This window comes from Gymnogyps californianus, chromosome 19, assembly GCF_018139145.2.
Source record: "Gymnogyps californianus isolate 813 chromosome 19, ASM1813914v2, whole genome shotgun sequence".
Taxonomy (NCBI): domain Eukaryota; kingdom Metazoa; phylum Chordata; class Aves; order Accipitriformes; family Cathartidae; genus Gymnogyps; species Gymnogyps californianus.
The window spans coordinates 3,604,215-3,615,981 of NC_059489.1; the positions used below are offsets into that span (position 1 = coordinate 3,604,215).

General features: G+C 39.8%; 1 protein-coding gene across 1 annotated transcript in view; it reads left to right on the forward strand.

The window, feature by feature from the left end:
* The window catches only part of PRKCA (protein kinase C alpha), a 156,708-nt gene extending 145,740 nt beyond the window's left edge, over positions 1–10,968 (forward strand). The window contains 5 exon segments of the mRNA XM_050908590.1: positions 2,168–2,248; positions 3,680–3,787; positions 6,239–6,305; positions 6,308–6,378; positions 10,252–10,968. Coding sequence (XP_050764547.1) covers positions 2,168–2,248; positions 3,680–3,787; positions 6,239–6,305; positions 6,308–6,378; positions 10,252–10,416 — 492 coding nt within the window. The 3' untranslated portion in view covers positions 10,417–10,968.
* The last annotated feature ends 799 nt before the right edge of the window (positions 10,969–11,767 follow it).

Below are 11,767 nucleotides of genomic sequence, written 5' to 3' on the forward strand. Positions count from 1 at the left end.
TTTGTCAGATGCTTCTGCTGATGTTGACATGTGGCATCAAATAGGACAAAAATCTTAGTGACTGGCCATATGTTAGCTTAAATGTAGGAGCTTTTTTCATGTTAATTCTGTCTCGATGATTCTGCTTGATATTCTCTCATAAAGGCAGATTTAATTGGGACAGATTACATTTGCTGATGAGAATGCTATTTAGAGAACAACCCAATCTTGACTCACCTCTTGCTGGATAAACAAACAGCGTCATTGAGTCTGTGCTTCTTTTTATGCTTTCATTTTATGACATTGCATTGCCATATTTAAAAGATTTCCTCTCCTCAATAATCACAAGAGGAAGAGAAGTAGACTGTGGCCTCCTGGACAGACCTGACCGCCAGGCTGAGAACCATGGCGGTGTAGCATCATTTTCTTTCCCACTGCTATGGATCCATCTTTTTCTCATTTGCTAATTGAAATAAACTGTTCCTACCAAGACCACTTACATGAAGCGCACTTACTGTACAAAATGTTCTGCCCGTGTAAATTAACGACCTTCTGAAAAATATCCCTTTTTTTTTTTTTTTGATAAAATACTCTTTTCCATAAGGCAAGGAGAGATTGTCAGAGAAGGGTTGAGGAATGTTTTATCATTTTCTGTGTGTAAAGACCAGTATTTTTTCTGGATAAAGTTTTGAAAATGTTTGGTCTTTCAAGAAGCAACACTGATTCCAGCGGGTCTCTGGGAACTTACTGGTGATAGAAATTAAAGGGAGAGTAACCAAGTATGTCAACCACTATAATTGGAAACGAATGTCCCAAATATATATTTTAAAGCCTATATTACTGCTAAAAGACAGCTAATAAAGATTGCCTTTATGTAGGACCTTCCAACTGAGAATCTTTTTATTACCTCTGGTTGTGTAATATATTTCAAAGTGTGATTGATTTTGAAATCCTTTGCTTAGAAACATTGCAGTAATTTTTAATTCGTGTGCTGCTGTTATCCCAAGGAAGAACATATATTCGCACAGAGACTATAATTTTATTTAGTAGCCAGGCAGTCCTGCTTTATTGAACTGGTGACTCACTGTTTTCCTGAGAAACTACAGAACTTGCCAGCTCAACTTCTCTTTCAGACAACTAAAAAATCTAGGATATGTGATATGTACTTGTCTTAGCAATTTGTTTCACAAAGAATAAAAACACACGCAAACAGGAAAATAAATGCAAGCCCATCTGGAGTAATGACTGCCCCAGTTCTCTGCTTATTCTAGTGGAGCGGTGGCGTTGGGGTTGGAGGCTCCTATACTGACCTCCCCAATGTGGATGGACAGTGGCTGGGACATTCTGCATCCCTTCATGGCTCACAATATCCCCTCACAGTTATTTAGAAAGAGATCTGAGAGAACGTCTGCACCTCAAAACTCCTCTATAGCATGCCCAAATGCATCTCTTAAATAAATTAACACTGATCTCTGAAGAGGCCTCGATTAAAGAAAATGACACATGAGGGGACCTGCGTGCTGTTGGCACTTGCAGACTTTCGTTGTGTCGGAACTCAATTTGTGCTTCTATGTGAGTCAGATGTGAATCCAGAGGATGCAAAATACTTGACATTTCCATTAGGCTGAACAGCAGAAACCCCTTTCTTTTTGGTGTAGCTGGTATTTAGCTTCATACTGAGAGTATCTTAATCATGCAACTTGGGAAAATGTAACTGAGCTTTTCAGGGTTTTGCTCTTTTCTTAAATTTTGATTCCTTTTACAGCAGAACAAAAATATAAATATTGAAAAGAAATACTTAATTATTGATAATCTGTAAGTTAAGTGAGTCTCATGATTTCAAGCTTTGACACAAATGGATGAATAACATTTTTGCCTTGTCTCCTACATTGTGCTGCTGTACTTCCTCCTTTGCCTTCAAATGCACATCCCAAGGTCTCCTAAGAGCCGCATTTCCCAAGATATCGGAGTACCAAAAGACGCGGGTGGGTGTAGACTAACATTTGCAGAACAGTCCAACTCCCACTGAAACCAATGAGCAGCTAGAATGAAGGTTACAGGACTGGCTTTCTCGGCTTTTTCAAGGAAATATGTTCATCTCTGCATGTCACTATTTATCTAATATGTCACAAGACCGGGTGTTAGTTAACATAGGGGGGGTTTCTTTGGTTTTTTTGTGATTTTACAGATTATTGCTTACCAGCCCTATGGGAAGTCTGTGGATTGGTGGGCGTACGGAGTGCTGCTCTATGAGATGTTAGCTGGCCAGGTAAGAGTGACCTCCTCCTGCCTCTCCAACGTTGCTCTGTTTCAAGGTTCCCTGAAGGGTTAGACCGTTAGAGGACAAGACTGAGGCCTTTCATACTGATATTATCTCCTTGTACTCTTGACTGACTCAACTGAGAATGTGTTTAGGCTTTAAGCTCTTTATATTGCACCCACATAATCAAGCACTGCCTTTGAATATGGCTTCTTTGTACTGTAATAATGTTATAAATAGCTGTCTTCAAAATTGAATGGGAGACACTTGAGCAGGAAAATGCATGTCAAATGGAGGAAATATCGTTTAGTAGTTTGAAACCACAGGGAAACATAATAAGAGTGTGTATATGCTCTGCACTGCGGTTAAGTCACAAGAATACAGTTTTTGTATTACATGTCCTAGGGGTGAAGTATGGGTCTTACCACTTGAAATATGCTCAGTTACAGACTCCTTATTCCGCACAGTTAATGAGACACTGCCCTCTGAGTCACTCAAGTAGAAAAGCAGCACTGTACTGCAGTAAATGGCAGATAACTACCAACTTTAAGGAATTCTATTAGTCTTGAGTTGGAAAAGATTTCTGCAATTGGCTTTCAATGAGTGTTAGCTAAAGGTATGCATTTCCTGAGCTTAAAACATACATTTTTAACAAATGCCTTTAATAGTTTCTCTACTAAATTCCAGTCGACATTTTAAAAGTTTTAAAGTGTGGCAATTGCAGTTGTTAACATTTACAGTCTGCATTGCAAATATTAGGTGTCTGAATGCTTTTGAGAAAATGAGATTTACCATTAGCTGAGTCTTGCACAGTGCCCATATCCTGGGGACTCACTCATGGGCACTTTCCTCATCACCTATATTTAAAAATGAAATGCAGCCCTTTCTTGTGGTAGTCTCCCCTTCACAGAAGCAGAGCCTACAGCCATGTCTTATAAAACAAACTGGAGTTTAACTGGAATTAAGTGAGGAATGGATATACCTTAGCACAAAGTAATTGAAAGTTACAGTCTCCAAACTTCACCCTTTAAAGTATTTTGGCTGTCTGGTGCACAGTAGCTTTAAAAACTGATTAAAGATGATCACGAAGATAATCCTGCACATATTTCATTAACCTGGCTGCCATGCTGGGGGCAGAAATGAACTTTTCTCTTCGATTTCTATCTGAGACTGATAAGCACTAAACTTCTGGGTCAGAAGATACCCAAGCTGCAGATGGCTGGGAGTTTGGTGTGTATTCCTGGGCAAGGACCACTGCTGTATACTGATCTCTTTTGGCATCTATGATTGACTGGAGGCGGGTTGCTGGGCTGAATGCACCTTTGCCCTGACCCAGTGTGGCCATAGTATTGTCATGCCATTTCATAAAAAGTGAGAATATTAAAAAAAAAAAAAAACCAAAACCCAGTAAGTAACTTACCTGTGATTTATTTTCAACAGCCTCCATTTGATGGAGAAGATGAAGATGAACTTTTCCAGTCCATAATGGAGCATAATGTTTCCTATCCAAAATCACTGTCCAAAGAAGCTGTCTCCATCTGCAAGGGGGTGAGATAGATGCTTCTCTATCATTAAGTTCCTTTTTGGCAATCCTTGTGAGTGACTAAATTTGTCTGGCTTTGATATGGCACTGTAGTATTTTTAAGTGCAACTTCTGTCAGGCAGTGCTAAGCTTAATTGTCCTGAAATGCTCATCGCTTGGTGTCACTGGTAAGTGTTCAGCTCTTCCCGCTGTGCCTGCTTGTTTTCTGGTAAGAACAAATGTCAGAATCAGTAGCTGCCAAATCCAAAGCAGAATTTATAAACAGGACGATGGTGTGAAATGTCTCCACCCACCTTGCCTCAACACTCAGCAGCACAACCCCAGTTTTGCAGGGTGAGGAGATATCTCAGCTTGGATGGGTACCAGATACTCCAGCAAGTCCTCAGCCCAGTATGCCTAATGACAGCAGCAGAGCAAAAGAGTTAATAAGAATAATTTTTAAATGTAGGTAAAGGTGAGCTTATGTGAAAATCTTTAGCATCAATGCAAGGAAACTGTGGGGAAATCCTGACCCAGTGGTAACCTGTGTGGCCTAAAATTTATCTTAGATTCTAAGTTAATTTTTTTTTTTTGAGGAAAAAAATAGATTTGACTTCAGGGGATTAGCTCAGGAAAAAAGAATTCATTTGACTTTCCTTTGACTCCGTGTGATTCCCTAGAGTACTGTCAGTCTGTGGCTTTTCCAAATCACCGTCTATAAAGTGTTATTTGATGTCTTACACTGATAAAATATCACTGCACTTAGTGTCAGTTAATTTGGTATTTACTTTCATCCTTTCCTTTGCAACCATTTATGAAGTATTGTACATGAGCTGGATATTAATCCCTTAAGGAAAAATCATCAAGGAAAAGAAAAGCTGTTTAGAACAACAGGCTGAAAGGAAAGACCACTTTAATTTTGGAGTCTATCCCGGTGTAGACGTGCTGGCCAACAAAAACTAAACGTGATATATTTTTGTAAAGTACATGCAGATTGATGCCTTGTCGTGAAAATCATATATTCAAACAGCACAGTTTGAACTTGATCTAATTACCCTGTTTTCAGCTCTCCTGCTTGCTGCTGTTCTGCTAGGTGTTTATGCAAAGGGAGGTCAGAGAGCTAAAATTGCATTGCAGCACTAGGTTTCAGGTCAAGTCTCTGTGATACTAACATGTTCATCATCTGTATTAAACTAACAAATCAATCCCAAATTTCAGTGAGCATTATACCTGAGCTAAGAAGTCAATATGAGAAAGCTTCTGAACCTCGTAGTCAGCAGTAGCTCAGCAATCCCGGGACTGTGTGCCATCGGGCAAGACAAACGTGCCCACTGTGCTCTTGAAATTTGAATTGTCTGCTTGACATCTGTTCCACTGATTCAGAGTTTGTTGGGTTTGGTAAATGCAGTAACTTTGGAAAGAATTAAAACTACTGGAATCATTATTCACATTTTCTTATATCACCTACTGTTAAAGCAAGGGGTTTAGAAAAGGTGACAAAAATGGGACAGTTGCTGTTGAGCTTGAAGAAGGATGTGAGTCCTAGCCCGGTGCACAGCCGACTTCCCAAGGTCTGCTTAGAGTTGCTTTTATTTTAGGTTCAAAGTTGGAATCTGATCAACTCAACATTTGGAGGGAGACTAAAGCGGTACAGCTGAGGTTTTAAAAAGATGTGTTGAGGTATCACTCCCGGCAGTATATTAATCATATATAATTTGTAAAAGAGCTTTAAAAAGTCCCCACAATACTGGAACTGAGAGTTGAAGGCTAGATTGCTCAGTTCCTAATGTACATATCAATTGAAAAGATTTTGAGGAGCTTGTTAATTAGGGAGCACATTACTGTTTCCAAGCATGCAATGCTGGTGGTTTGGGGTTTTTTTTTCCCCAAGTCTGCTTAATCTATGCAACTGGTTATAGTATTGACCAAGATGTCATTAAGATGCAAGGGAGGAAACGTAGATTAGATATTGTCAGCTGGGTGCCAAGAAATTGTAGGCTCTGTAATGAGATGTTTTGAACAAGCGCAGAAAAATGAAACGAGGAGGGTTATACTTCATACAGCTTTAGTATATTGGAATTTATTAAGTTTAATTGATTGTTGAGGTAGGGCAGAAGCTGTTCTGGAGATTTATAAGACTGAACTGAAAGACCAAAGGTGAAATTCAGGAGTGAATTGTGAACTAATAGGATGGCAGTGTGCCCTGGGCACCGCCTGCCCACCCACACCTCCAGCAGGAACCTCTGCTGAATGGGAAAAAGTTCTCAAGTGCAACCCTTAATTTTGCTGCTGACGTGCTGTCTCCAGTGATCAAACAAGAAAAATAATCTTCAAAAAATGAATTTTAGCTTTTCAAAACAATTTTATTAGCAACTTGCATCTTCAGGAGAGGAGCAAGAGCATCACAATCTGGGGCAAGTCTGTCTCACTTTCATTCCAGCGTTAAATTTAATCATTTGGTGCTTTCTTCCTAATAGCTAATGACTAAACATCCCGCAAAACGCCTTGGCTGTGGCCTTGAAGGTGAAAGAGACATCAGGGAACATGCTTCTTCAGGAGAATTGACTGGGAAAAACTGGAAAACAGAGAGATTCAGCCACCTTTCAAACCTAAAGTGGTAAGTGAGATGCCAAGTACTTCCCTCGCTAAATGTGTCTGCAATCATGCTTTCCCATGGGGTGAGATTAATGCTGGCTTGATGGTGCTGCAAACCTGGGACACTTCTAAAATAAGGCAATTTGATTATGGCAGACCAGTCTGTAAATCTGCTAATGTTTTGGCACCCTGTAGCATAACCCAGTGTACTTTGTTCTTTGCAAAAAAGTCTCTCAGAGGTTTGAGGCTTGACTTTGACGGTCATGCACTGCAGGAGAAGTTGAAAACAGGGAAAATTGGCGTTTTCACATCAGCCACTTGAGACGTAATAAATGCAGTTCCCGACTGTCTCCTCTGAACAACATCTAAAGTCAATGATTAAAGGTATCTGAATTACTGGGATGAATTTCCTCCACGGTGGGCTACACAGCACGGGGTGTTTGTATTCCCCATCCTCGAGTGACAGAACCCACATCTGCCAAGTTTGCAGGAATAATCCCTGATTTATCTTTAATGTTTATTACTGGTTTACACACCTGTATCTGTAGGAGTATTTTAGAAATCCAAACAAGTGAAAGATGTCCTTACCGTGAGAACTGTTTGCATAATAGAATTTGAAGAGCTGTGTTTGTTGATACAGAATTTCTTTCAGCATGTACTGTGCTTTATTGACAGGCAAAGAAAAGTATTTGCACACAAGAATACAAGCTTTCAGGAACAGCTGTAAATTGTTATGTCCTAACATTGAATCTTTCTTCTCTAACACTATTTTTGTTTCAACTGAGATGCATAGCTGGCTGTAGCACTGCAGGTATAGGATTATTGGTCTGTATGCTGATTTATTTACCAGTGCAGACACGCTAGCGTGGTGTCACAAACTAATGAACAGAGGGAGGCCACTACCCGCTGGCAGAATATATTCCTCTCTTTTTGCGTACAAATCACTTTTTCATGTCACCAGGAGGAGAGTTGCAAGCTGAGAAGAGTGTTTTGTGCTAGGGGAAATACCCTTTTCATGTGGTGTGGATTTTTGCACACAGGGAAGGGTGTAAATAAGCAAAGAACATGGGTGGTGCTGCCAGCCCTGCCCGGCCGCTCCCCAGAGCTGTCTGTCCGAAGGGGAGCTGCACCCTTTTAAAGCATATTTTATGGGAGATTTTCATTACATGCTTCTTGAGCCAGATTTAAAGCTGATCGTAAAGCAAATCTGCCTTCACATCTGTAAGTTTTATTAGCTCAGGAACTGAGTGCTTAGACTCTCCTTGAAGTTAAAAGTAACACCAGCAGGAAGGTACTAAAAGCTTGAAGTGTGGTCTGGTTCCATCACAGCACGTTTGGTGGCAGATCCTGGCTCCTGTTTAGAGCGGCTGTGCTCTGTCTCCGTGGTTATCATGACCTGTTTTGTTTATACAGACTGCTATTAAAATACACCAAGGTGTATTCACATGGAGCCTAACTTTCCCAGACGAGAATAATTTAAAATCCAAGTCTGATATTTATATACCCTATGTATAACTTGTTTATTGTGATTGCTGATTCTATTTATATTGATTCTAGAAAGCAAAAAACACAGGACCCTTAATCTGTTTGAAGATATGGATGTATTTATAGGCTTTGTTTGGGGTGGGTTTTTTTCGGAAAACCTTTGTAGGTGCATCTTCTCTAGGAAGCGTGTTGCTGCAGGAATAATCCTGCTGCTTTTGCGCACAGGCATGGTTCTCACTCGAACACAGAGCCGCAGATTTTTGGTCAGCAGTTGGTTGGTTTAAATAATGTGTTCCCTTCCAGACTGACATTTCACAGGCTATAGGCATAGACTGATTATTTGGCAAGAAGGACATTTTACTTGTATTTATAAGTTTAGGAGTTCTAGGAGTCCTGTATTTTCAGTTCTGCTTTAATACTGCATTAATGCTCACAATAGCAATGCTACTCTTTAGTGTGAAGACAAATACGTAATTGAAGATGCAAATTTATTGATAAATTATTATATTCGCACCCAAAGAATACCCAGATTTCACATGAGTTATTTCTTAGCCTCTACTAGTATAAGCAATATTGAGAGACCTAATGGAGTCAGGGACTTTGGCTTCAATATACAGCTTGTTTGAATACCTTCCCCTTGCTGAAAAAAGAAGAAAAAAGGAAAAATAAAAGAAAAAAGAGCATAATTTTGTGGAAGGATGATGCATATCTGTAGAACATCTTTTTAGCAAAAAGTCTTCCCTGTATAAATAGCCCTTTTGTTGCTGCTCTGAGTTGACTACTGCCTCTAAATAAATTTGACTGTTAATTTGGGGATACATCACCTTTCATTCCAATGACGCAGAGTTTTCCCCTTGTCAAAGTTCAGCTCTGTCCATTCTTGTTCTCCAGAGATTCTGTACCAAAATGCATTGGCTTCAGTGCGCACCAGGGTATTCGGTGAGTGCAGAACCCCGGGTGAAAAAACCAGACTACTGTTAGCCTTTAACCCGTTGAAGTGTTCCTCTGCTTGTGTTCTTCCAAGACTGAACAAGTGTCCTTCTGTGAGCGCTGTGGTCCAGTACCTGAGCATGTGTTTTTCACCTGAAACATAAACCAACTTGTGCCCGAGGCAGCAAAAGTTCTCTGCAGCTCAGATCGGATGGCGTGTCCCAGGCCAGGACGTGCCAGGTGCTTTGCAAGAAGACTGGAAACTGTGACGGAGCTGTTTTCAAGATAGCCAAACACCTCCCCCTCGAATTCCCTTAAGGGGCCCCTCTTCAGTTGGTTTCTCCTATAAATGCACAGCTTTATTCATGTTGCATTAGTTCAGAAAAATCAATGTTTAATATTGGTCTGTTGTATGAGCCATATTCTACCCTTTCCAAGTTATCCTCTAAGTCTGAAGATAATAGTGTAACGTTATCCTCAAAGTCCACCTGTAGATATATTGTAGGGATGGATAGAGAGGAAAGGGTCAGGGACAATGGGAAGAAACGTTCAGTGCCTTTATCATATAACCACGCTTTGTTCGAAGATCTGTTACAGTAGATAGTTTTGAGATAAGCAGATTTACCAGTTTCCTTTAGACCTCTCCACAGTATTGAATGCCTAGTTTTCCTCAAATATGCATTTTTTTCTTGCACCCCAGCTAATTTTGTTCTGGTCCCACCTTCATCCTTTTTAACTTGCCTCTAATCATACTTCCCTGCCTTTCAAGTGTTTTGTGCATTACTCAAAACTATCCTTTCTGCAAACCTGATTTCTTTTGTTTTCTGTTCTGAATGAGTTGTGTTCAGCGTGTAGCTATATATAACCCCCCTTCTCGGCCGGGCTTCGCGAGACGATGTGTCTCTTCTCGCAGACAAAAAAAGGAGGAAACCTGTAACCGCACGTTTTGCAATGAGGACCTGTTCCCAGGATGCGCTCCCTGCCCCAGCTCCCTCCTGCAGTCCCCAGGACTGGAGCTCTGCTGTTGTTTATGAATTTACAAGAGTTTATAGGCTGTACAATGAAGAATCGAAGGATATAAATTAATTACATTAAGCTTTCTGCAGATCGTGAAGGAAACAGAGACTAACACGAAAATTTAATTTTGCATCATAAAGATTTTAAGAAGAATGAAATGCTTGACAGATAAAGTATCTCTTGCCAATACATGTCCATAAAAATATTTTCTTTTTCCTTTTTTATCCCAGTAATTCTGAATATTTAAGCCTCTTTACCTTGTCACCTCATGCTGATGGATGGAAACTTTTCTGTTTGCCTGGGATTTTTTGTTAAAATATCTGAAAAGAAAATTTACTCTTAACTACTCATAAGAAACGAGGGGAAGTCTTGCATGTATCCTGAAAAATCTGCAAAAAGCTGGAACTGCCAATGTATTGCTGATTTTTTCAGCCTTTTTTCTGTTTTTCTTTTTTTCTTGCAGTGTGGTAAAGGTGCCGAAAACTTCGATAAATTCTTTACGCGAGGACAGCCGGTGTTAACACCTCCGGATCAGCTGGTCATTGCTAACATAGACCAAACAGATTTTGAAGGGTTCTCTTACGTCAACCCCCAGTTCGTCCACCCCCTTTTACAAAATGTAGCATGAAACGGCAAAACAGGAACAAATCCCGCAGTGGGGAACGGTCCTTAACCCTACAATTTTTAGGCTTTTGCCTTGTTGATTCCATTTGGGCCTGGAAATTGTAGGGTTAGAAAGTGTAAGATGGGGGAAAGGCCACTTATTCAGAATTTTGGCTTTGCAACAGCGATGTTGTCTTAATGGGAGATAAATTAGTGTACGGTGCCCACTTATTCTTCTAGAAGTCAGCACTGACTCGTCTAAATTTACCCATTTTTTGATACGTTATATATTTTTGTAACTTCTCACTGTCCTTTTGCTCCCTTTTCCACTCTGCTGTGTTAGAAATAATCTAACGCATGGTCTGAAAAAAAACCCAACCTCGAATATGTAGTCCTTCGGTGCGGATGCTGGGAGATAGGAGCTCTCGGCCCCGAGGGACCGCTCCTCCCCGCTCTGCCCGGTGACTTCGGGGAGATCAGCAGCACAAGAGACTGAAACGGCGGCGGCACCGGGGAGGAGAGGCATTGCAAAAAAATTGTTGAAAGTAGTTGTTTCGAAAATATGACAGAAACAAGTTGGGAGTGGGTGGGAGGGGGGGACAAAATCAAATTAGACCCTGAGGCTTCGTGAACCGATCCTGTAAGCAACACCAAGTTTAAACACACTTCAGCGGTGGCCAGATCTCTAGGATCTTTGCTAAGTAGCATGTGATAAACTCAAGGGTGAAATTTTGTCTTATAATAATAATAATAGTAATAATTTTAATAATATTTTTGTGAATTTTAATCTCCATGAGATTATTCTGTGATCCAGGGTGCCATTGTTTGTTCAGTTCATTTAATTTATACCACTCCTCAAGTTTACTGTTAACCGGTTCTAATACCAATATTTTACTATGAAATTTGTTAACCTGGAATGTAAAACAAAACTGTAATCCCTTAAATCTTATTTACATGTGTTTATTTATAGCCTGCAGTATAGGGCAGTAAATCGAAGAAAGCATTATGTATACTAAATTAACAAAAAATGCAGCCCCAAGTGACTTCCTGATTTCTCCAGAATAACTCATGAAAATCAAGTGAGATTTAGTCTTAAAATAATCACTTTTAATTCAGAAAACTTTGGGCTGCAGAATAATCAAGCCTGAAAGAAGAAGCACCTAAAACTTGTTTTATTGATAGAATGGAATTTAATACATTTTACATATGCTTCATGCAATGAATTTTGCATGTTTAGTAATAACTCTTAATAATAAGGGTTAATAATAAGCAGATCTATATTATTGACATAATCATATCAAGCATAAAGAGTATTATAAAAATTTTATAAAACAAATTGTGCTTTATTTGTGGAAGTTCTTGTTCTGAATGACATC